The following is a 26,333-nucleotide window of genomic DNA, read 5'->3' on the forward strand; positions in this document are numbered from 1 at the left end:
AACGTCCATAACACTTCTTATTTGCTTAATTTCTCAAATATTTAGAAGTCTGCTTATTTGGGTATACTGTACACAGTGCCTTCAGAAATAATTCACACGCCTTGACTTTTTCCACATTTGGTTGTCTTACAGCCTGAATTTAAAATTTAAAAATGCAAAAGTAACAAAAAAAATTGACCGGCCTACACACAATGACAAAGTGGCATTATGTCGTTTTGAAGTTTTTACAGATGAATAAACAATGAAAAGCTTCAATATCTTGAGTTAAGTTCAGGAGTAATTACGTGCATAATAAGTTACATGGACACACAGTGTGCAATAAGCGTTTGACATTATTTTTGAATGTCTACCTCATCTCTGTACCACACACGCACACAATTATCTGTAAGGTCCTTCAGTCCAGCATTGAAATTCCAACACAGATTCAATTATAAAGACCAGGAAGGTTTTCCAATACCTCGCAAAGAAGGTCACCTATTGGTAGATGTGTAAAAATATATATATATATATATATTGTGTGTGTGTAAAAATAGGTATGTCTGTATGTGTCTGTCCTCTCACTACGAAGTTCCAAATTACCTCTGGAAGCAACGTCAGCATAATAACTGTTTGTCGGGAGCTTCATGAAATAGGTTTCCATGGCCGAGCAGCCACACACAAGCCTAAAATCCCAAAGCGCAATTAGAGTGGTGGACAGCTCGCCGCCATTGGACTCTGGAGCAGTGGAAACACGTTCTCTGGAGTGACGAATCACGCTTCACCAGTCCTACAGACAAATCTTGGATTGGTGGATGCCAATGGTGGAGTCCTGCCCGAATGCATAGTGCCAACTGTAAAGTTTGGTGGAGGAGGAATAATGGTCTGGGGCTGTTTTTTCATGTTTTGGGCAAGGCCCCTTAGTTCCAGTGAAGGGAAATCTTCACGCTACAGCATACAATCATATTTACATTCCATACGATTCTGTGCTTCCAACATTTTACCTTTAACTAGTTAAAGAACAAATTCTTATTTTCAATGACGGCCTAGGAACAGGCCTGTTCAGGGGCAGAACGACAGATTTGTTCCTTGTCAGCTCGGGGGTTTGAACTTGCAACCTTCCGGTTACTAGTCCAACGCTCTAACCACTAGGCTACCCTGCCGCCCCACATTGTGCCAACAGTTTGGGGAAGGCCCTTTCCTGTTTCAGCATGACAATGCTCCCATGCACAAAGCGAGGTCCATACAGACATGGTTTGTCGATCGGTGTGGAAGAACTTGACTGGCCTGCACAGAGCCCTGACCTCAACCCCATCAAACACCTTTGGGATGAATTGGAATGCCGACTGCAAGCCAGGCCTAATTCTCGTGTGGCTGAATGGAAGCGAATCCTTGCAACACTTCCAACATTAGTGGAAAGCCTCCCATAAGAGTGGATGGAGGCTGTTTATAGCAGCAAAGGGGAGGGTTCAACTCCATATTAATGCCCATGATTTTGGAATGAGATGTTCTATGAGCAGGTGTCCACATACTCTTGGTCATGTAGTGTATATTAGTGTTTTTCTTTTTATCAAATGTTTAGAATTTTTCTTCCACTTTGACATTAGAGTATTTTGTGTAGATCGTTGACAAGAAGACAATTAAATCCATTTTAATCCCACTTTGTAACAACAGAATGTGGAAAAAGTCAATAGGTGTGAATACTTCCTGAAGGCACGGTACACTTCCCTCAAGGGGTACTATCGACACACATCAGTTTTTAATTTCTATTTTGCTTAACCATTTTGTGAGACATTAAAGTTTAGATTTTGCGTGCAAATGTGAAGTCCATAATGCTGAAATTGCCCTTAAACAAACCCAGCTGCAGTATATAGAACAACAACTTCTCATTGGTAACTTCTTCTTTGGATCACCAAAAGTGCCCCGCTATGTCTTTTTAGGTTGGGCAAAAAATTAGATCAACAAGAGCAGACACAAACGGAATTGTTTTTACGTCTCCTCTCCACTCCTTCGAGGTTCTAACTTTTATTGAATGCAGGTCTCACCCAATTCCACCCGGCTAAACCTTAGCTCCCTACTTGTCTCTTGTGTACACCCATTGATCTTTGGGTTTTACACCTGTGGTCTTTTCCAAGTGGGCATTACAGTCTACAGGCTTGCTATTTATGTGTTCTGGCTCTTTCTGCGGAGCAGGGCAAAGAGTTCAGCCCACTCTCCCCACTCCGCTAATTGACTGGTAATTTGGTAAATGCATTTGAAGGTGGAATGAAAAAGAAGACCCCTCTCTGCCCTTACTGTAGAGTGACGATGCTTATCCACCTAACCTTGCCTTGGCTAGATTCCAAATGACCCCTTTACCTCTGCTGATGGGATCAGTACAGAGACATATGATGGAACTGAATCATACAGCTTACTATGGTTCTGTACTGGTTCAGTGATGGTATCAGATTAGATACAGTGGAGACATTTGGACTGCAACCCATGTTTAATCTCAGAATCCCTAAATCCAGCGAGTACTAAGGGTCCTTCTCCCAAGGCCTTGCTTTTCACCCAGACACACTGATCCACACAATGCCCTCCAGGTGACTTGCAGGGGATCGAAGGCAAATTCCTTTTTAAATTACTAGACTGCTACGAAATAGAAACCCTCGGGCTAAACCCGGGTTGTCTTCTATCGATTAGACTGTGTGATATTTTAATGAGCCCATCATGTTTGTAAATTAGTTGTTTTAAGGTGATGTCTTTTGAAGTTAATAGCTTTTTTTCTGCTCAAATTTCTTACACTGTAGTTTCTCTCTCCTTACAGACGGACGGATAGACGGCGTTCCATACAGAACGGGATGTCCAAGATCTCCAAGGCCGTGAAGAAGGTGGACATGGAGGGCGTGATCCGGGCCATCGTGAGGTTAGGACAGGCGGCTCCCGGACCTCCTCCTGGGTCCTGTCCTGGGACAGGTAAACTTACTGCTCAGACTCCACTTCCTGTCTCATCTATTCTATTTCCCTTCAAACAAGAAGAGAGAAACTGTCAGATTCTTAACATGTCTTCTCTTGAATGTCTTGGAGTGTCAGGCTCTTGTGCATCAGTTGGTGGTTGCTCTTGAAATATACTTTGGAAGTTCCTGCCAAAAAGAAAGTGTTGGGTCCTTTTGAGGGTTGAGCTATGATGAATGATTTAGACTTCCTTCTGTTAAGTTTCTCCTTCTCCCACACTGTGGGGGTTGGGGAGCTCAGGAAAATATGCCTTTGTGTGGTAGAGAGAGCTGTAATGAGGTGGGATGAGTTGCATCCAGGCAAAGCCGAGCCGGATGTTTGTCTAAAGGTACTCTCTTAGTGGTTTCGTATGCCATATGTCAGTGTTGCGGCATGCCATGCCAGTGTTTTTCTTTGCTCCCTTGCTCCATCAAGCGCTGTGTATGTGTGTGCGTGTGTGTGTGGTAAACGGTAAATGAGTGCCAGTCGGCAGCCACTAGGCTTTAGGCACCGGCCTTGGCCCTTAAATTTCCCTCTCTCCTCTTCCCCTGCCCTTCTGACTAACCACCCCTGACAGGGGAAGCGCAGAGAGGTAGGCTGTCGGCTGCGGGGCAAATTTAAACAAACGAGAGAAATAAAAGGGGACGCAAGATACAAAAGGGAAGAACTGACAGCTTTGGTGGGGGAGAATAATTACAGTCCATAGTGAAATTAGCACACTCCAATGAGGGAGGGAGGAAAAAGAGCGGGACCACTAATATCTCTTCAGGACCTCAGGAAGATGCTGAGGATTGTACATGGGTCTTAACAGGTGTAACAAATTCAAGGAAGTAGTCATTTTCTGCAGCTGTTGCCGATGCAGTTACTGCTTTTTATATCAGAAATATGAGAGACGTTGGCCAACTGGGAGTGCATCCAGAATGCGTAGTTTAGAAATGGAGAGAGAGTAAGGGAGCGAGAGATGAAAGAGAGAGAGAGCGAAGCGGACTCCCGGTCTACTGAACTGAACACATCTCCGACGTTTCCCCATCTCTCTCAAAACTACAGAGAAACTCCCTGGAGGAATGGCTTTACTGGTAAGTGTGTGTGTGTGTGTGTGTGTGTGTGTGTGTGTGTGTGTGTGTGTGTTCAGTCTCTTAGCGCATCCTGTAAATCAAGCATAAAGCTGTGTGTATAAGCTCTTAGCATTTAGACAAATGGGTCCCAATTTCAGTGAATAGGAGCATTAATGGTTAGAGGGGAGGCAGAAGCGGTGCGGAGTGCATTAGGAACCACTGATGGAGATTGAATAGACCCTTTCCTATCCTAAAAACAGCACTTCCTCTCTCTCTCACACTAGTGCTGAGCGATTAGTGCTTTTTGAGGTCGGTTTCGGTTCGATCATTAAAAAAAAAAAAAAACATGAAATGCATCACGAAATAATGACGTTACTATGATTTCAGAGTTTATTCATTAATAGACTTCCAAAGCCCCAAATGGTGAGCATTCAAAATATTGAAAATATTCTATTGTCTCTGATCAGGTAGACCTCAATAGGATATTACTATGACATTCAATATTTCAGTTTATATGACTTTGTTTTATTTGACTGCTTTATTCTTTTTAATCTCTGCTCAGGCAATAGCAGTCAGCCAGCCAGGCCATCTGTTATGTTCTCCTCATACTGGACTGTCTGTAGTCATCCTGTAGAGGTGCCTGTCAATCATTTTACTACTTCTTCAAAGTAGATGAGGCATACTTTCCAGAACTGTCTCTGTCCCTCGTTGTGTACATTCCTCTCTCATACGGTCTGTGTATATCTAAACCTAACATAGCAGGCGTAAAATTGTATCCGTCCAGAGATCTGTATATAATGGTGATATTCTCATGTCGCTGCCCTAACAAGGGGTGTTGTCCCAAAGGCGGGAAGGCAGGTTGCAAGTTTAGCTTCAAAATAAGCCCATAGAAATGCATTGGGCTGATTTTGGCGAGTGAAAAAGCTGGCGCAGTGGATTATGGTCATTGTAGTTAATTACCACATTTCTGTGCTGAACTAAGTTGAATATTTGCTTAGTGAACACTACAACACCCTTCAGCCTAGCATCCCACATAGTTCTTGACTTGATTTCTTTCGTGAATGATTTGAGAAACAGCGTGTTGGGCTCACACAAAAAATAAATGGAATTCAAGTAATTGAACCGACATCGTTCAATTAGTTGTTTAATAATTGAAAAAAATTAAATATGATGATTAATCGCTCAGCACACACACACACACACAAACTTTAGCACATCTGCAGGCTCTACTGTTGAAACCTTAAAGCCGGACCAGCAGCCAGACGGCTGGCTGAAGGATCACTGCATGCCTATCAGGCTGGTGCTGCTGGTCTAATTGTGATAAATGATAGCTGTTCCGCTGTCTGTCACTCTCTCTTCGCACATTGCACTGCCTGCCTCAGATGTGTGGAGGGCTTCACCCCAGCAGCTCCCGATCCATAACATCGGCCTGTATCTTCAACAAAGAAATGCTGAAGTTTTCACTGAATATGTAAAGGGTAAACACATTTGCTTTGATGCAGTGGATGTTTTGAAAGTTAGTGACATCTAGTATACCCCTGAGGCCCTCTAACTGAATGGTCAGCCTCTGATCCTGTCTTCTCCAATGTTGTGGTGACAGGCTGCCAATACCCTCCCACACATGGCCAATAAAGTGTCCGAGCCTGTGAGTATGAAACACTTTATTACAGTTTAGAAGCTGTCCTGGAGGTGTAGCTGACAAGAGCTGTGGAAGAGCTTTCACAGTACACACACTGACTCACACCATGGTATTATGTCTGAGTCCCATATGACGCAAATCATGTCTGTGTGGAACCAGTACTGAGGATTGTAGCTCCTTGAAAAGCGAGGCACTTCTTCGCTGTACATCTCTCACTCTGCCCCAGCCCTGAGCCTTCTCTCTCCCTCGGATAACCAAATACTACAGGCTGCCAGGACCCAGGGGTGGATAAATCATCCCTTTAACCAAAGTGAGCTAATTGAATGAGTTACTGATGTGATTGCCTTGGCTGGTCCACAGAGCATGGGGTGTACGTGTTGTTTTTAGTTTGTTCGTCTGTGTGAGGCCAACGGTCTTCACTCTTCAGTGCTAAATGCTTCCCTAACTGGGGAGTTCCGATAGCTCGGCTTCAGCTGTTAAGCTGTCTGTCTGGACAGTTTCTAGAGTTCATGGGAGATGAAGGAAGGGCCCAGAGTGGTCTCTGTGGGATCCAGACTGATGTGTGACACGGAGTGGCTGTGGGAGCGGGACATTGTGTGGTTGCGAGAGGGCGGCCTGGGGGTGGTTTTGCCTTGGGCTTGGACTTCTGTCTGCTCTGAGCTCTGGGTTGCCAGGGTGGAGTCCATACTTGACTCTAATCCCGCCCCGGCCCCCATCCCTGTCCCCCTGCTCCCACCTTGCTTGTGCCTCTCCCAGGCAGAGCTCAGCTTCACAGCCAGGGCCAGCAGGTTCTTCCCCAGAAACACTGTCGAGACCCGGGGGTCCCTGTACCACAGCATGCCTGTGCCCCTGAGGGCCATTGTGAACACGTTGATGGTGACCAGGCTAAGCCAGGGGTACAGGGCCTCCTTGCGGGGCCCCCTCTGTCCCGGCAGGGCTGAGGCCCCCAGCTCTGTGAGGGCCACGCAGGGCAGCAGCAGCAGCAGGGCATAGCAATAGAAGAACACCAGGCCTTCGGCCCACAGGGGCACCCCCAGGTCAGTGGCCCCTGTGTGGGCTTCCCACAGCCCTGCCTGCAGGTCCAGAACATCCAGCAGGTCCACCACCACCCAGAGCAGCCTCCCCCGCACTTCCTGTTTCCTTCGCAGGGGCGTCATGTTGTCAGCCCCAGTCAGGATGAGGAACAGGGAGGGCAGGCAGACTGACAGCAGCAAGGTGAGCGTCTTCCTGGCCAGGGGGTCAGGCGGTCGGCGTTCCATTCGGTAGTTCTGGCAGACAAAGAAGAGTTTGAGCTGGAGCAGGGACAGGAAGAGGAACCAGAGTGCGTTGGCAAAGCCTCGGCGAGGCGAGTGCGCTTCAGACACCACTCCCGCCGACACGAAACGCAGAGCCAGCAGGAAGCCCAGGTCACCTAGCAACACAGCGGCGCACGGCCACACGCCGGGCCCGGCCTTGCCACGGGCTCCCAGCATGCTCTGCTCCAGCAGGTAGAGGTCGACCACTGCCATGGTGCTCACCGTGACCAGGGTTGATACGCACACCTGGGGCGTAGGCACCATGCCTGGCAGAGGAACACAGAAACATGACAAAGCTGAGAGAAGGGAAATAATACAAAATATAGGAACTGTTTTGTTCCCGTCTAGACTCATTAATTTGCCAAAGTGAATTTCCCTTGCTTGATAGACAAAAGCTTTCTTCACGACTCTTGTCTACTTAAGTGATGTTAGTCATTCTTTTTTGCTTGTTGCTATGGATAAAGATAATTTAGATGTCAGTTCAGCAGTGAGCTTTGGGTCAGAGGCCGTTCTTCCCTGGTCATACATCCTGAGGAGAGGTGTTAGTTCTCACTCCTCTGCGGCTCTTTAATTTAAATGGGTCTCTTCGGCGATGAAAGTTTCAACCCCTCCCGGTGCCTTGGCTAAAACTCTTGAGTATGACACAGGTTTCCTTCCATGGTGTTTTGCTTGGGTGGTCTTACCTTATTCATTATTAATTAATTGTGTTAAAGTGCAGTAAATATTTTTTTTCTTCTTCCTGTTTACTCGGCCTGTTTGATTCTCATTGTTGCTGCCTGCCGCAGTCTTAAATTGGCAGAAAATTGCCTTCTCATTTGGGCTGAATATTAATAACGTCTCTTATTAATATTTGTTCTGAGATGTTTTTGACGGTAATTGCTTGTGTGTTCATGAACACGTGTGTGTGTGTGTGTGTGTGTAAGCCATTCTAATTGGCTAATTTTGTGCCATATTTCAGCAGTGAACAGTATAAAACCTCAGTATTGATTGGGAGTGTGAAATTATCAGACTTTACGGTGAAATCAAACACTCCTCTCCTTATCGTATTGAGGAGCCAGGAGAGCTGAGGAGGGTTGTCGGCCATCTGACTAGCACCGTCGAGGGTGTCAACACCGCCATGAGATCTGGCATTTTAATATGAAATCATTACCACCTCAGATATTCCATAATGGCAACATTTGAGGGTGTGATCGAGCGAAACGATTGTGTGCTCCACGGCCATAAGGGAACAAATGAACAGAGCTAATAACGTGTGTTTATGTCTGCTTCTGACTGACGACAGGCATCAATCTTTTCAATGCACCGCTCATCTGAGCCCTGTCATCCACTGAGCGAGAGGGACTGTCAAAGGGTCTGCAGGAGAGACTTGTGAGAGGGGATTGAAAGTAAGATATATGCTCTTGGCTGTCTACATGCCTAATAAAGTATTACTGCATGATGGTAATAGTTCATAAATTAACTCTGCTTGGAGGGAGTTGGAGGGGAGATGAGATGAAAGCCAAAAGTGATGAAGAGGAAGCTGCAGACATAAAGATGTTGACGCAGGCAGCTAAAGAAGACATGGCATCTTACGCCTGCTCTGTGTATGAATAGATTTAAATGTATTCATCACCAGGGATCAGAGGAAATTAAACACTTTAATATCTGGAACAGAGGAGTGAAAAATGGATGGGTGAGAAAAAGACCTAGACTGACTGACTAATCCTCCTAGGGGCATGGTGAGGAAACGAAGAGGAGGGGCACAAATGTCAGCTTCACTAATATCTGATTATCATACAGGGCTTTTTTTGTTTCACTGCGTCCTGATTATCAGTGCTGGAATTGAATGGATTCTAGTGTACCAAGCCGCTGACTGTGAGAATATTGGAATTGAAAAATGTTTTATCTGAACAAACCCCCACCCCCCCCAAACTGCAGTCAGTGGTAGGAGAAAGGTAGTCTGCTACCCCAGACAGTGTGTTTGCCTTTCTCATTCCCAACACGCCTGTTGGCAATTCTATGTGCGTCTTAAATTGTACCCTGGAACCCTGGCATTCCTCTGTCAGCCTGTGTTTGTGTTGTGGCGGCTTGTCAACGCACATTGATTTTGTTCTGAGTGAGCGGCCCAGATGACTGCCGTGTGTCCACTCTGCTCATCAATAATGACCAGATTCATCATCCCTATCATTAGAAAGCCGTACTGTAACTGACAGGCTGATTCAGGCTATTCCGCTGCAAGTGTAAGGAATGGGGCCTGTAAAGGTGGACAGATAAATCACAAACAAAATGTTTTTCAGCCAACGGTGTACAAGGACAGAAAGACTTCCTTCTTGTTTGTTATGCGTGTCGTGTGTATTGTGAAGAAAGGAGTGTTTTTGCCAATCATCCAGGTAATCTGTTATGGTTTTCAAATGAGCTTCCCTACACACATGGAGACACACACACACCTCGTCTGTTTTCCTCTAATATTGGTGGTCTGCCAGGTGCGCTGGGAGGCAGGTAAAAGGAAGATTAATTGCTCTAGACTTATAATTCATATAAAAACATCCCCAGGATATTTGTCTTACTACAAACTAAATCCAATGTAATCTTACCCAGCAGGAGAGGAGAGAGCTCAGTCTAGCCTAAGTTGTACAAGGAAGGGGTATATGGGGCTATGTGAAAGCCTGAGGGGCTTGCTTGTTAGAGAGAAAAATGGATTTATCTTCAATTAAACTAAATTCATTTATGGAGGTAAAACGTGGAGGGGAAAAAAACATCCAACTAATGGAATAGTATTGGCAAATCGTGTCTCATCCAGGTGACTGAGTTGCCATCCAGCAGTAACATCTGATGTCTCATGAGGCATTTGTACGCCTATGGGAACAGCTATTACATGTGTAGGGGTTGTAGGTATTGGAGCATGTACCCCAAATGATCATTTCAACAGAAATCTGTTTAAATGCCTTCTCTAAGGGCGATTTTGTCTACCATTATGTTGGAGCCACACACTTAACACCTAGTCACTCATTTATGGTACATTTTAATGATGCACCACCTGTTACATAATCACTCTTTATTAATACGTGCACACATAATTCAACTCTTTCAAAGTAGTGGATAGCTAGTTACCCAAAGCATGCGTTCTTCGCTGCTCCTCTTGGTTTGATTGAGATCCACGTCGCCTATTAGTCGTACTAGAACGGTCCCTGGATAAACATTAAAGGTCAAAAATGATAATCTGTGATTCCTAAATTAGTCTTTACATCGGTTGCTTTGTGTTAGACCTATAATGCTGTGTGTCTGTCAGGATTATTTGAACAAACTCCCACTCTGCTATGACGATCTTATCATAATGATAAAATAGGGGAAAAGTAATTGTCCATCTTCGAGTTTGTAAGATTTAAAACGTCAAGCCGCTTTTGCTTTTTCGGTCATCAGATAAACGTGTCATTTTGCACAGTTATCCCACAGTCATCGTGGGCGCAGAATTATCCATCTCTTGGTATGTCCGTATTGAATTTGACACCTTGGCTCTCTGGTCTGGCACCCGAAGATCCAGTTATTCGGGAAGGAGCTGTGCGGGCTTGTTCGCCGGGCTCCGTATTCTGTGAGCTGTCGAAGTCGCTCAGAAGTAGACGGCTGCTTGACGCGGAATGATGATCAGGAATAGACGGCCAGATAAGTATCGACAGTAAAGCAAACCTCGAGGACACGAGAGAGAAACATGAGGAAACTCGCCGCTAGAGTTTATGATTGCGGTGTTAATTTGTAGGCAGGTTACATACTCTCGGCTCCCCGCCTCGTTCTCTCTCACTGGGTGAGTTCGTTTTGCATCGCCCAGTGCCCCGGGTAGGCGGAGTTTAATATATATATATATATATATATATTTTAGACCATTCCATTGGTCCTTAAGTGAAATCTTAACACACCGAGGGTACCGCTGCATAAATGTAGTTGCCCACAGTTATGTCCATCGGTTATGGTAATTATCATTATGCCACTTTGATGAAAACTAGCGTAATGGATTGGTATTAGATGGAAGTAGGTTACAGCCTTGATTGCCCTGCCAGTGCCGTACCCTAATGAAATTTATACGGAACGCACTCAGATATACGGAGCCAAGTAGAGCGAGAGATGCCTGTAGCCTATGGACACATCTCAAAACGCAGATGTTACTACTTTAATTAGACCCCTTCTGTTTCTTACCGTCTTTAGTTACACAACAAAACCATCCTGTTTCTTGTTGTAGTGTAGATTTAAAACAGTCACAGCTGGCTGCCTTATGGCCTAAAGGGTTTAGGAATGGATGATTTTGATAGTCAAGGAGCATGCATTGCTTCACCTTGTCATTGTGTGTTCCGTTAAGTGAATGCATATGCATATCAATCTCCACCTTCTCAGCATCACTTCTAAACTCAAAGGCTTTCTCATTTAACCATCTCCCTTTTTATTATCTCGTCTCTGTGTGTGAGACAGGGGAAGGAGAGTCATCATTCTTGTCACAATCAGCTTCTCGCTCCACTGGCTTCCAGAGGTTTTCCATTCCCTTGGTTCAATTTGTTTGTTTTTCTCTCAGCTCTCCTCTTTCTCTCCCTTCTCATGCCTTCCAGTTTCATTCTCTCTGTCTCTCTTCTGCCTTTTTCCTTTGGTTCCCTGTGGGTGTGGTTGAAGGTCACTCTGCACTGGCTCTCTTTCAGCATGAAAAGGGGGAGCAGACATAGCGGGAGAGAGAGAGGGGGACAGAGGGAGAAAGGGAGAAAGGGAAGGCAGACTGTCCACAGCAGTGCATAGTCATCGCTTTCCCTCCTAAACATGAGGAAGTTTGGAAGGACGTGGGGTAAGAGACCGTCCAAGAATGCTATGGACTGATTGGTTCCAAGCTGATGTCCACCAGTGGCAGAGGCCAACCACCACAGAGCCAGAATAGAATAGCAATCTCCTCTCCACCATCTGCTCTCACTAGTCTCCTTTCCGTCACATGTATCAGAGCTCTACCCTCTGCTGCTATTCATGCACTGCTTTACCTACCACACTGAATAATTTAGTTTAATGTGGCAATTGGAATGCCTTCTAAATTGCACAAATGAGAAAGTCACTTTAACTCTAACTACATGTACATACAACTAACCGGTGCCCCCTCACATTGACTCTGTACCGGCACACCCCTGTATATATTGTTATTTTTTACTGCTGCTCTTTAATTACTTGCTACTTTTATCTCTTATTCTTATCTGTGTTTTTTTTAAACTGCACTGTTGGTTTGGGTCTTGTAAGTAAGCATTTCACTGTAAGGTCTACACCTGTTTTATTCGGCGCATGTGACTAATACAATTTAATTTGAAATTAAATGACAGAACCTTTCACAACCATAATACCTCACTACTTTTCTGTTGCTGCTACTACAGCTGCTACGACTACTACTGCTGCACTCCAATGCAACACTACCAAATCAATACCCATGTGATACAGTTCCTGGCTCTCCCACTAGCTCCTCCAGAGTTCCTGAGGCATCTTGTTGATGCCTCCAGTAGGCCATTCAGCTGCTGCTGCCTCTACACATGATTAATCATGAAGCACAACACTGTCGACAGTGTGAAGGGAACTTAATGGAGTCGAAAATACCATGTTTTCTTTGATATGGTGTAATCACTTGTTTTCCTGCCCTGCTTGCTGATCTGATTGGGCAGGTTCTCTGCTGTGTAGACTCAGATGGAGCCAGTATACGCCCTTGGAGCAGAGCTGTGCTGCTGGTTGTTGCTCACCCGTTTCGCTTGTTATGGAAAGGAGTTCTTTGGGAGTTTGGCCGTCACTGTCTGTCGTCATCATCCTGGTCATTTGGAAAATGTGCTTGAAGTACACTTATTTCAGTACAATATGTGAGAGTTGACTGTGGGCTTAGAGGACCTGAGCTGACCTGCTATTCTCTGTGGCAGACTGCCGTGTCCCTACCCCCTCTCTAGGTGTGCCGTGCAGGGGTAAGATGGGTCAACCCAATCAGCTGAATGACGTCCTGATAGGGATGAGTGATAAAACGGCAACATGGCAGCAGATTAAATGAACACGATAACGAATGAGTGTTTCACCGGAGTTTAATTAACCCCCAGCCGCATCCTACCCCCCCCCCCTCTCACGGCACACCCCCCTCTGTAACTCCTCCCTTCTCCCTATCCCACCCAACCACCACACTGCCTGCCAGAGCAATTTATCCCTGTCCTTCTTGTGTGCCCGGGGCAATTAATCCTGCCCCAAGGCCCCCTCCTATGTCTGTGTCCTCTACCTGCATGTCTGCCACACTTGCTTACACACATTCTCTTTTTCTTGCTGTCTCGCTCTCTCACGCACACATGCTTCTAAGACACCTGTAAACTGGAGGACCCTTACACTTAAATTATCATTTTTTTTTGCAATATGCATAGAATTGAAAAGTTATCGTCGGATATTATTCATCCTAATCAGACAGGTTTTTTAAATGGAAGATATGTAAGCGATAATAGAAGACAAGTATTAGAAACAATAGAACAATATGAAGAATCTGGGAAACCAGGCCTGCTATTCATAGCTGATTTTGAAAAAGGCATTCGATAAAGTATGACTAGAATTGATATATATATATATATATATATATATATATAATACATGAATGAATGCCTGGACTATTTTAATTTATACAATGGGTTAAAGTTGTGTGGTAAATAATGAATACTTCTCAGAAAGTCTTCAACTGTCGGAGTAAAACGATGTTGTCCACTATCGGCATATCTATCTGTTATGGTCATCGACATAACAAATAGCTATTAAAATGAGCTCCAACAATAACATCAAGGGGCTGGAAATCCAGGGCTTAAAATCAAAGGCGTCAATGTATGTGGATAATTCATGTTTTCTTTTATATCCACAACTTGTATCCCTGCACAACCTCATTAAAGGATCTAGATAATTTGTCTAACCTCTGGGATACAACCAAATTATGATAAGTGTACCATATTACATATTGGATCGCTAAAAAATGGAATAATTTTACCAATAAAATGGTCTGACGGTGAAGTGGTATTATTCTGTATTCATATCCCGAAATACACTCTCACAATACATTTAATCAGAAATAGATAAAAATAGATAAGCTGATGCTACCATGGAAAGGTAAATGCCTGTTTTTTTTTATGGAAAATCGACCTGATTTTAATTGAGTCATATCCCAGTTCACCTATTTTTACTTATGGCCCTGCCCACACCAATTTACTTGTTTTAAAAAAAATTATATGCGCAAAACATATTCCACATTATTTGGAACGGCACGCCAGACAATATTAAACAGGGTTATTTTATATAAAGAATATGAATTTGGAGGGCTGAAATGATTAAATATGAACGTACTGAACCTCTCACTAAAGGTTTCAGTCATACAAAAGTTAATTCCAAACTCATTAAAAGTGCCTTTTCCCCTTTATTCCAATTACAACCTTTCACTTTAAGTTATTTGAAAATGAAATGCGACCGACCGGCTCGATTTGGTATTATGTAACAAATTTTGAAATTGTGTTTTTTATATTGGATAAATGTATAGACTCGGAGCTAGAAAATTGTATATGATATACTACAATTGCAGAAAAATGGGAAAGTAATTCTGCCTTGAAAGTTGGTAAACTTGTAACCCCGCTTTTGGCTCTTGAATGTTTTGGTACACCTACTGGAGAGCTCTTCTTTGTCTACACCCATTCTGTAAGTGAGGACTTGGTGGACTGTATATTCTTTAGGTTAGGTTTTACTTTGTGTTCGCTCCCATGTGCTGGTAAAGGCACAGATGACAGACAGGTAGGATTCAAATTGAGGTGGTTTAATAACGCTGAAGATGCACAGGCACGGAACAGCACTGCACAGCGTATATAGTATGGATCTGCTAAGGTACTTAGTGGTCTGGCAACTTGCTTCAACGTGTGTGTGTGTGTGTGTGTGTAAAGAGAGAAATAAAGATGGTGAATGACAGAATACAATCTCTCATAAACAATAAGCTTGGCAATAACATACAGCGTAATAAAACAAATAAGTGTATTAATTTAAGATCAAAAGGGTGCTGCCGCACGTGTACTACAAAGCATAGGACCATCTTCAGTACAGGGCTACAATGAACTTGAATACCTCTAAACAGTGAAATGCAATGTTATACCCATATAATGATTTACCCTACACGTATACAATTACAGGGCATATAAACAACGCACTTGGGGACATTATCCTATACAAATACAGGGTTAAATGTCCAAAATTATATGGGGGAAAGGGGGATACCTAGTTAGTTGTACAACTGAATGCCTTCAACTGAAATGTGTCTTCCGCATTTTTAACCCAACCCCTCTGAATCAGAGAGGTCCGAAGGGCTGCCATAATCAACATCCGCGCCTTCGGGGGCCCGGGGAACAGTGGGTTATCTGCCTTGCTCAGGGGCAGAATGACATATTTTTACCTTGTCAGCTCGGGGATTCGATCCAGCAACCTTTCAGTTAGTGGCCCAATGCTCTAACCACCATAACAGAGCTTGCCAGCTCACAGTAGCTAGATCGCAGTAGAAACTACTAATTAGTGTAACCATAAATAGGATATTGTCGCAGAGACATAAATACCTGAAAGATATGTAATAAGGACGCACACTGGCCTTGGCTAACACAATGAAAGCTAACTGGTGGGAAAACACGGGTGGCTGGAGCTTTCTCTCACTTGACTTCTCTCGAGCTGATCTTCTCTGAGCTAGTGATCGCCCAGCATGCTCTGCTCCACTTCACCAGTGGGTGGAGCTACATCTCAGATATGATGAACTAACATTACTGATACGGTTAACTACAAATACTTAACAGCGTTTTGTACACGTTCAGCATTGTTCACACCCTTTAAGCCTTAGCCCCACCAATCTCTTTTTAAGGAGTCACATGTGAGGCCATGTGCTAAACAGAATGAGTACAGTAGTGTATTAAACAACCAAAGATTAAAAGCTGGTTTATACTACATGTCTGTAGACAGTTGTTGTTCATGATGTCACTGCATTCTATTGTCGTCCGACATCAAACTTGTCATTGTTGTTATGAAAAAGTATAAACACAAAAACTATAGGCTGCATGATATCAGCAGCCTGGTGGTCCAAAATAGCATCGCTGGTGTATTTTAACACCAACTGTTTAGAGTAGTACACAGCATTGTACGAGATCTTCAGTTTTTTGGCTATTCCATGTGAGAAAGTGCTTTCATTTCTCAGAACAAGAATAGACTGAAGAGTTTCAGAAGAAAGGTCTTTGTTTCTGACCATTTTGAGCCTGTATTCAAACCCATAAATGCTGGTGCTCCAGATACTCAACTAGTCCAAAGAAGGACAGTTTTTTTTATTTGCTTTTTTAATCAGGACAACAGTTTTCAGCCATGCTAACAAAATTGCAAAAGGGTTTTCTAATGATACATTAGCCTTTTTAAAATGATAAACTTGGATTAGGTAATACAACATGCCATTGGAACACAGGTGTGATGGTTGCTGCCTATGTAGATATTCCATAAAAAATCAGCTGTTTCCAGCCACAATGGTCATTTACAACATTAACGATGTCTACACTGTATTTCTGACCAATTTTATGTTATTTTAATGGACAAAAAATTTAATTTTCTTTCAAATGCAAGGACATTTCTAAGTGACCCCAAACTTGAACGGTAGTGTATGTCTGTCTATTTCGCCAAATATCTCACAATGTGTAATTTAGTTGGATGCCATTTTTAATCATGAGAATCTCCTCTTTCTAATTATGTAAGGCTGGGCAGTGTATTCCGTTGTCATCAAACGCTAGTCAACTTCTGACTATTTCTGGATTTATTTCCACTACTTCCTCGTTATGCAGACATAAGCACACTTGGCACCATTGGGGTGCGGATGTTTTACTTCCTACACAAGTTATTTTTCAGTTTCGTCCTAAGACCAGATGGTAGTGGTAAAAAGAAAGGGATACAAAATGTTGGTGCCATTAAGGCAAAATGTAATTCTAAGCGTCACTCCAGTCAAAACAGGCTTTGCAAAGGTTTGATTCCATTAATTTGCTATGGGCTGGTGCTAGTGTTCCAGCTTAGGCAATGTTCTTTTGCCATTTTTCAGCCTTGGGTTAATTTTGACTCATTCTGTTGTCCAGCCTTCCTTAATCCCAACTCATAACTTTAATACCCTGCATTAATCTACACGTAGCTCAAGCTAACCAACTAGCAATGCAGAGCCACTGAGATACAAATACTATTATACACAAGCTAACAGTACGCTTTAACTTGCAATAACTTTCTGACCAAAATTAGAAACGTATAATGCCCTAGACCACTGCGCCACCTGGGAGGCCCATCAAATCAAATGTTATTGGTCACATACACATGGTTAGCAGATGTTAATGCGAGTGTAGCGAAATGCTTTCGCTTCTAGTTCCAACAGTGCAGTAATATCTAACAATTAATCTAACAATTCCCCAACAACTACCTAATACACACATCTGAAGGGGGAAATGAGAATATGTACATATAGGTATATGGATGAGCGATGGCCAAGCGGCATAGGCAAGGTGCAGTACATGGTATAAAATACACTATGTAATATGAGTAATGTAAGACATGTAAACATTATTAATAACCTCTTAGAGCTACCCCCTACTTTGTGCAATTTCCACCTGAAGACATACCCAAATCTTACAGCCTGTAGCTCAGGCACAGAACCAAGGATATGCATATTCTTGGTACCATTTGAAAGAAAACACACTGAAGTTTGTGTAAATGTGACTTGAATGTAGGAGAATATAACACAATAGATCTGGTTTAGACAAAACAATGTTTTTCTTTTTGTATCATCTTTAAAATGAGCAAGATAAAACAAACATTAAGATAGAATGATGGGGACCATTTCAGTGAAAAATATAAGTGGCAACAGTACTTGTGCAAAGTTTCAGAATGATAACTTCCGAAATGAGTGTGCTGCATGACATTTATCATGAAGTCACCCAGGTGTCCCACACAAGTAGCCCAAATGTATCCAAGTGGCCAAATTGGTGAAGGTTTTGAAACAAATAACTATAAACAAAATACCAAAATAGTATTCTAACACCCCCATGGGGAAAAAAATAATTATTGATAAAAATATATATACACTGGTCAAAAAAATAAAGGGAACACTAAAATAACACATCCTAGATCTGAATGAATGAAATATTCTTATTAAATACTTTTTTTTACATAGTTGAATGTGCTGACAACAAAATCACACAAATTATTAATGGAAATTAAATTTATCAACCCATGGAGGTCTGGATTTGGAGTCACACTCAAAATTAAAGTGGAAAACCACACTACAGGCTGATCCAACTTTGATGTAATGTCCTTAAAACAAGTCAGAATGAGGCTCAGTAGTGTGTGTGGTCTCCACATGCCTGTATGACCTCCCTAAAACGCCTGGGCATGCTCCTGATGAGGTGGCGGATGGTCCCCTGAGGGATCTCCTCCCAGACCTGGACTAAAGCATCCGCCAACTCCTGGACAGTCTGTGGTGCAGGCGTTGGTGGATGAAGTGAGACATGATGTCCCAGATGTGCTCAATTGGATTCAGGCCTGGGGAACGGGCGGGCCAGTCCATAGCATCAATGACTTCCTCTTGCAGGAACTGCTGACACACTCCAGCCACATGAGGCCAAACCGGTCATGCTGGAGGATGTTGCAGGCAGCAGAATATTCTCCACGGCGTCTCCAGACTCTGTCACGTCTGTCACATGTGCTCAGTGTGAACCTGCTTTCATCTGTGAAGAGCACAGGGCGCCAGTGGCGAATTTGCCAATCTTGGCGTTCTCTGGCAAATGCCAAACGTCCTGCACGATGTTGGGCTGCAAGCACAACCCCCACCTGTGGACGTCGGGCCCTCACCACCCTCATGGAGTCTGTTTCTGACCGTTTGAGTAGACACATGCACATTTGTGGCCTGCTGGAGGTCATTTTGCAGGGCTCCTCCTTACACAAAGGCGGAGGTAGTGGTCCTGCTGCTGGGTTGTTGCCCTCCTACGGCCTCCTCCACGTCTCCTGATGTACTGGCCTGTCTCCTGGTAGCGCCTCCATGCTCTGGACACTATGCTGACAGACACAGCAAACCTTCTTGCCACAGCTCGCATTGATGTGCCATCCTGGATGAGCTGCACTACCTGAGCCACTTGTGTGGGTTGTAGACTCCGTCTCATGATACCACTAGAGTGAAAGCACTGCCAGCATTCAAAAGTGACCGAAACATCAGCCAGGAAGCATAGGAACTGAGAAGTGGTCTGTGGTCACCACCTGCAGAACCACTCCTTTATTGGGTGTGTCTTGCTAATTGCCTATAATTTCCACCTGTTGTCTATTCCATTTGCACAACAGCATGTGAAATTGATTGTCAATCAGTGTTTCTTCCTAAATGGACAGTTTGATTTCACAGAAGTGTGATTGACTTGGAGTTACATTGTGTTGTTTAAATGTTCCCTTTATTTTTTTGAGCAGTGTATATACATTTAGAAAATAACATATGTAACTATTTACACACTTTCAATATTTGGAAGACCCTCCGTCCTCTATCAAATCTATTTATATAGCCCCAGCCTAAAACCCCAAACCGCAAGCAATGCAGGTGTAGAAGCACGGTGGCTAGGAAAAACTAGCCACCGTGCTAGTTTTTTAGAAAGGCAAAAACCTAGTCCTCTTCTGGCTGTGCCGGGTGGAGATCACAGTGGTTGTAGAGGGTGCAACAGGACAGCACCTCGAGAGAGATCAAATTAAATTCACACAGGACACCAGATAAGACAGAAGAAGTACTACAGATATAACAAACTGACCCTAGCCCTGACACAAACTACTGCAGCATAAATACTGGAGGCTGAGACAGGAGGGGTCAGGAGACACTGTGTCCCTATCCGATGAGACCCCCGGACAGGGCCAAACAGAAAGGATATAACCCCACCCCCTTTGCCAAAGCTCTACACAATATTGTGCTGCTGATGCCAGGTGCCATAGCAGTCTCTTTCAGCTGTAAAGCAGAGGGTCACCAAGCATGTGGCGCAGGTGATGGGGGACTTAATTTTGCAAAGAACACAGCGACGCCTCCATGCTGTGCCCTTTTGGCCCTGAGGCACATCCATGCCTGCAGAAATAAATTTGGGCAGATGAACACCACTTGTGGCAGGAGCTGGATGAACCAGCTTCAGTGGGGGATGGAAACCTTGGTCCTGGGGGCTGCCATTCGGAGTCAGTGTCACTGTGAAAGAAAATGTTCAGTTAGAATAGTTTCACATATGAGCCCTGTATCAACAGGTATTATAAACAGATATATATATACACAGGAATTCTCCGGTTGGAACATTATTGAAGATTTATGATAAAAAAAACATCCTAAGATTGATTCTATACATCGTTTGACATGTTTTTACGAACTGTAATATAACTTTTTTGACATTTCGTCTGAACAAGTGATCGTGCATTTGGATTCCGGGCTGAACGCGCAAACAAAAAGGAGGTATTTGGACATAAATTATGGACTTTATCGAACAAAACAAACATCTATTGTGGAACTGGGTTTCCTGGGAGTGCATTCCGATCAAGATCATCAAAGGTAAGTGAATATTTATAACGCTATTTCTGACCTTTCTGACACTTCTCCTTCTTTGGAAAATGGCTGGATGTTTTTCTGTGACTAGCGCTGACCTAACATAATCGCAAGGTGTGCTTTCACCGTAAAGCGTTTTGAAATCTGACACAGCGGTTGCAGTAACGAGAAGTTTATTTATATTTCCGTGCATAACACTTGTATCTTTTATCAATGTTTTTATCATGAGTATTTCTGTAATTTGATGTGGCTCTCTGCACTTTCACCGGATGTTTGTTTGAGACAATGCATTTCTGATCATAACACACCAATTTCAAATGAAGTTTTTGGACATAAAGATTAACTTTATTGAACAAAACACACATTTATTGTGTAACATGAAGTCCTGTGAGTGCCATCTGATGAAGATCAAAGCTTAGTGATTAATTTAATCGCTATTTCTGATTTTTGTGAGCCCTCTCCTTGGCTGGAAAATGGCTGTATGGTTTTCTGTGACTAGGTGCTGACCTAACATAATCGTTTGGTGTGCTTTTGCCGTAATGCCAATTTGAAATCGGACACTGTGGCTGAATTTACAAGAAGTTTATCTTTAAAATGGTGTAAAATACTTGTATGTTTGAGGAATTTTATTTATGGTATTTCTGTTGTTTTGAATTTTGCGCCATGCAATTTCCCTGGCTGTTAGCGAGGTGGGACGGTAGCGTCCCACATATCCCAGAAAGGTTTAACCTGTTGCGTCTACCAAACCCGGGTCCGGGATTCTATTTACAGACCTAAGCTCATTACCATAACGCAACGTTAACTATTCATGAAAATCGCAAATGAAATGAAATAAATATGCCATCTCTCAAGCTTAGCCTTTTGTAAACAACACTGTCATCTCAGATTTTCAAAATATGCTTCTCAACCATAGGAAAACAATCATTTGTGTAAAAGTGGCTAGCTAGCGTAGCATTTAGCATTAGCATTAGCGTTAGCATCCAGCACGCAAGATTTCAACAAAAACATAAAAGCCTTCAAATAAAATCATTTACCTTTGAAGAACTTTGGATGTTTTCAATGAGGAGACTCTCAGTTAGATAGCAGATGCTCAGTTTTTCCCAAAAAGATTCTTTGTGTATTAGAAATAGCTCCGTTTTGCACATCACATTTGGCTACCAAAAAAAAAACGAAAATTCAGTCCTCAAAACGCTAACTTTTTTCCAAATTAACTCCATAATATCGACTGAAAACATGGCAAACGTTGTTTAGAATCAATCCTCAAGGTGTTTTTCACATATCTCTTCAATGATATATTGTTCGTGGAAGCATGGTTTCTCCCCTCAATCAAATGGAAAAGTACAAGCAGCTGGCGTTTGCGCACCGAATTCCACGCAGGACACCAGGCGGACACTTGGAAAATGTAGTCTCTTATGGTCAATCTTCCAATGATATGCCTACAAATACGTCACAATGCTGCTAACACTTTGGGGGAACGACAGAAAGTGTAGGCTCATTCCTTGCGCAATCACAGCCATATAAGGAGACAATGGAAAACAGAGCTTCAGAAATTCTGCTCATTTCCTGGTTGACGCATCATCTTGGTTTCGCCTGTAGAATGAGTTCTGGGGCACTTACAGACAATATCTTTGCAGATTCTGAAACTTCAGAGTGTTTTCTTTCAAAAACTGCATAGAATAGAATATGCATAGTCGAGCATCTTTTCGTGACAAAATATCGCGCTTAAAACGGGAACGTTTTTTATCCAAAAATGAAATAGCGCCCCTAGAGATCAAAGAGGTTAAGTACCCAAAAATTGGCAGCTGCACCATACAGATTACAAAATAGTTGGGAAGAGATTTTCGATGTGCCGATTCTACAGCACATACAGTTGAAGTCGGAAGTTTACATACACCTTAGCCAAATACATTTAATTTCAGTTTTTCACAATTCTTGACATTTAATCCAAGTAAAGATTCCCTGTCCTAGGTAAATTAGGATCACCACTTTATTTGTGTCAGAATAATAGTAGTGATTTATTTCTGCTTTTATTTCTTTCATCACATTCCCAGTGGGTCAGAAGTTTACATACACTCAATTAGTATTTGGTAGCATTGCCTTTTAAATTGTTTAACCTGTTATGGCTGCAATCCCGATACCGGGATCAACATGACAACTACCAGTGAAAATAGAGGGCGCCAAAATTCTATACCACAGAAATTCCTAAAACATACATGTCTTATATCATTTTAAATCTACTTTCGTTGTTAATCCCACCAAAGTGTCCGATTTTCAAATATGCTTTTCAGCGAAAGCACTACAAACGATTGTTAGTTATCCACCAAACCACAATAAGCACAGCCATTTTCCAGCAAAATATAGCCTTCACAAAAACCAGAAATAAAGATAATTGAAGGTTAGTGATTAATTTTATCTTCATCAGATGACACTCATAGGACTTCATGTTACACAATACATGCATGTTTTGTTTGATAAAGTTCATATTTATATAACAAAAATCTGAGTTTACATTGGCGCGTTAGATTCACTAGTTCCAAAAACATCAAGTGATTTTGCATAGCCACATCATTCAACAGAAATACTCATCATAAATGTAGATGATAATATAGTTATACACCTGGAATTATAGATATACCTCTCCTTAATGCAACCGCGGTGTCAGATTTCAAAAAAACTTTACGGAAAAAGAAATGCATGCAATAATCTGAGACGGCGCTCAATTTAAAAACACCACAGCCGCAAAGATGGCGTCTACATGATAAATATTCCCTTCTACATCAGAAAGCACTCCAGGAATCCCAGGTCCACAATAAATGTTTGTTTTGGTCGAAAATGTCCGTTATTTATGTCCAAATACCTTCTTTTGTTAGAGAGTTTATTATACATATCCAAACGCTAATTCTGGTCAGCGTTATATCGGACAAAAACTTCAAAAAGTGATATTACCGGTCAAAGAAACATTTCAAACTAAGTACAGAATCAATCATTAGGATGTTAGCATATAGCTTCAATAAAGTTCCAACCGGAGTACTCCTTCTTGTCTTCGTGAGCAATGGAACTCAAGTGACTACCATGAGGAAAAAGTGGAATCACAAAATGGCTGCTTGATGGACAGCTGATATATTCTGCTCTCATTCACTCCCACAACAACATAGAAGCCTCATTATAATTTCTATTGATGGTTGACGTCTAGTGGAACCCCTAGGCAGTGCAACATCATTCATATTGCAAGGGGATTTCATTGGGGACTCTGGTGAATACATATAAGCTCAGATTTCTGACTTCCTGTTTTGATTTCAACTCAGGATTTTGCCTGCCAATATGAGTTCTGTTATACTCAGACATCATTCAAACAGTTTTAGAATTTTCAGAGTGTTTTCTATCCAATACTAATAATAATATGCAAATATTAGCGACTATGACTGAGGTGTAGGCCGTTTGATATGGGCACCTTTTCATCCAAGCTACTCAATACTGCCCCTGCAGCCATAAAAAGTTCATTTTGGTCAAACGTTTCGGGTAGCCTTCCACAAGCTTCCCACAATAAGTTGGGTGGATTTTGGCCCATTCCTCCTGACAGAGCTGGTGTAACTGAGTCAAGTTTGTAGGCCTCCTTAAATCGCAGACTCTTTTTCAGTTCTGCTCTCAAATTTTCTATAGGATTGAGGTCAGGGCTTTGTGATGGCCACTCCAATACCTTGACTTTGTTGTCCTTAAGCCATTTTGCCACATCCTTGGAAGTATGCTTGGGGTCATTGTCCATTTTGGAAGACCCATTTGCGACCAAGCTTTAACTTCCTGACTGATGTCTTGAGATATTGCTTCAATATATCCACATCATTTTCCTCCCTCGTGATGCCATCTATTTTGTGAAGTGCACCAATCCCTCCTGCAGCAAAGCAGCCCCACAACATGATGCTGCCACCCTCGTGTTTCACGGTTGGGATGGTGTTCTTCGGCTTTCAAGCCTCACCCTTTTTTCCTCCAAACAGAACGATGGTCATTATGGCCAAACATATCTATTTTTGCTTCATCAGACCAGAGGACAATTCTCCAAAGTATGATATTTGTCCCCATGTGCAGTTGCAACCTGTAGTCTGGCTTTTTTTTTATGGCGGTTTTGGAGCAGTGGCTTCTTCCTTGTTGAGCGGCCTTTCAGGTTATGTCGATATAGGACTCGTTTTAGTGTGGATATAGATACTTTTGTACCTGTTTCCTCCAGCATCTTCACACGGTCCTTTGCTGCTGTTCTGGGATTGATTTGCACTTTTCACACCAAAGTATGTTCATCTCTAGGAGACAGAACGCGTCTCTTTCCTGAGCGGTATGACGGCTGCGTGGTCCCATGGCGTTTATACTTGCGTACTATTGTTTGTACAGATGAACGTGGTACCTTCAGTCGTTTGGAAATTGCTCCCATGGATGAACCAGACGTGTGGAGGTCTACTATTTTTTTTGAGGTCTCTGCTGATTTAATTTGATTTTCCCATGATGCCAAGCAAAGAGACACTGAGTTTGTACAGAAACCCAACCTAAAACCCCAAACAGCAAGCAATGCAGGTGTAGAAGCACGGTGGCTAGGAAAAACTCCCTAGAAAGGTCAGAACCTAGGAAGAAACCTAGAGAGGAACCAGGCTATGAGGGGTGCCAGTCCTCTTCTGGCTGGGCTGGTGGAGATTATAACAGAACATGGCCAAGATGTTCAAATGTTCATAGATGACCAGCAGGGGCAAATAATAATAATAATCAGTGGTTGTTGAGGGTGCAACAGGTCAGCACCTCAGGATTAAATGTCAGTTGGCTTTTCATAGCCGATCATTGAGTATATCTACCGCTCCTGCTGTCTCTAGAGAGTTGAAAACAGCAGGTCTGGGACAGGTAGCACGTCCGGTGAACAGGTCAGGGTTCCATAGCCGTAGGCAGAACAGTTGAAACTGGAGCAGCAGCACAGCAAGGAGTCGTCAGGTAGTCCTAAGGCATGGTCCTAGGGCTCAGTTCCTCCAAGAGAAAGAAAGATAATTAGAGAGAACATACTTAAATTCACACAGGACGCCGGATAAGACAGGAGAAATACTCCAGATATAACAGACTGACCCTAGCCCCCCGACACACTAAATACTGGAGGCTGAGACAGGAGGGGTCGGGAGACACTGGCCCCATCCAACGATACCCCCAGACAGGGCCAAACAGGCTATATATAACCCCACCCACTTTGCCAATGCACAGCCCCCACACCACTAGAGGGATATCTTCAACCACCAACTTACCATCCTGAGACCAGGCCGAGTATAGCCCACAAAGATCTCCGCAACTGCACAACCCAATGGGGTGCGCCAACCCGGACAGGAAGACCATGTCAGTGACTCAACCCACTCAATTGACACACCCCTCCTAGGGACGGCATGGAAGAGCACCAGTAAGCCAGTGGCTCAGCCCCTGTAATAGGGTTAGAGGCAGAGAATCCCAGTGGAGAGAGGGGAACCGGCCAGGCAGAGACAGCAAGGGCAGTTCATTGCTCCAGTGCCTTTCTGTTCACCTTCACACTGGGCCAGACTACACTCAATCATAGGACCTACTGAAGAAATTAGTCTTCAATAAAGACTTAACTTCTTGGCGCACCCATCCCTTTAGCGGGATCATTTTCGTCAACATCCACTGAATTGCAGAGCACCAAATTCAAATTAAATTACTTTTTTTTTCTCCATGAAATCACAAGTGCAATATAGCAAAACACAGCTTCGCTTGTTGTTAATCCATCTGGCGTGTCAGATTTCAAAAACGCTTTTCGGCGAAAGCAAACCAAGCATTTATGTAAG

At 43.1% G+C, this 26,333-nt stretch overlaps 2 protein-coding genes across 5 annotated transcripts in view; one reads left to right on the forward strand and one right to left on the reverse strand.

The window, feature by feature from the left end:
- Positions 1 to 26,333, forward strand: part of LOC139391153 (large ribosomal subunit protein uL11m-like) — a 66,715-nt gene that overhangs the window by 14,732 nt on the left and 25,650 nt on the right. For all 4 annotated transcript variants that reach the window (XR_011629566.1, XR_011629567.1, XM_071138713.1 and 1 more), the window contains exon 2: positions 2,783 to 2,931. Coding sequence is in view for 2 of the 4 variants with exons in the window: in XM_071138713.1 (XP_070994814.1) it covers positions 2,817 to 2,931 (115 nt within the window). In the remaining 2 variants the exon portion in view is untranslated. The remainder of the gene's footprint in view (positions 1 to 2,782; positions 2,932 to 26,333) is intronic.
- On the reverse strand, positions 6,097 to 7,202 carry LOC139391018 (transmembrane protein 121-like). The gene has a single exon (XM_071138483.1). The coding sequence runs from the start codon at positions 7,200 to 7,202 to the stop codon at positions 6,144 to 6,146; it is 1,059 nt and encodes a 352-aa protein (XP_070994584.1). The 3' UTR covers positions 6,097 to 6,143.

The sequence above is a fragment of the Oncorhynchus clarkii genome, chromosome 31 (assembly GCF_045791955.1).
Source record: "Oncorhynchus clarkii lewisi isolate Uvic-CL-2024 chromosome 31, UVic_Ocla_1.0, whole genome shotgun sequence".
Lineage (NCBI taxonomy): Eukaryota > Metazoa > Chordata > Actinopteri > Salmoniformes > Salmonidae > Oncorhynchus > Oncorhynchus clarkii.

Bases quoted from the DNA above. Each gene is read 5' to 3' on its own strand.
- LOC139391018 (XM_071138483.1), bottom strand. From the start codon at position 7,202: ATGGTGCCTACGCCCCAGGTGTGCGTATCAACCCTGGTCACGGTGAGC.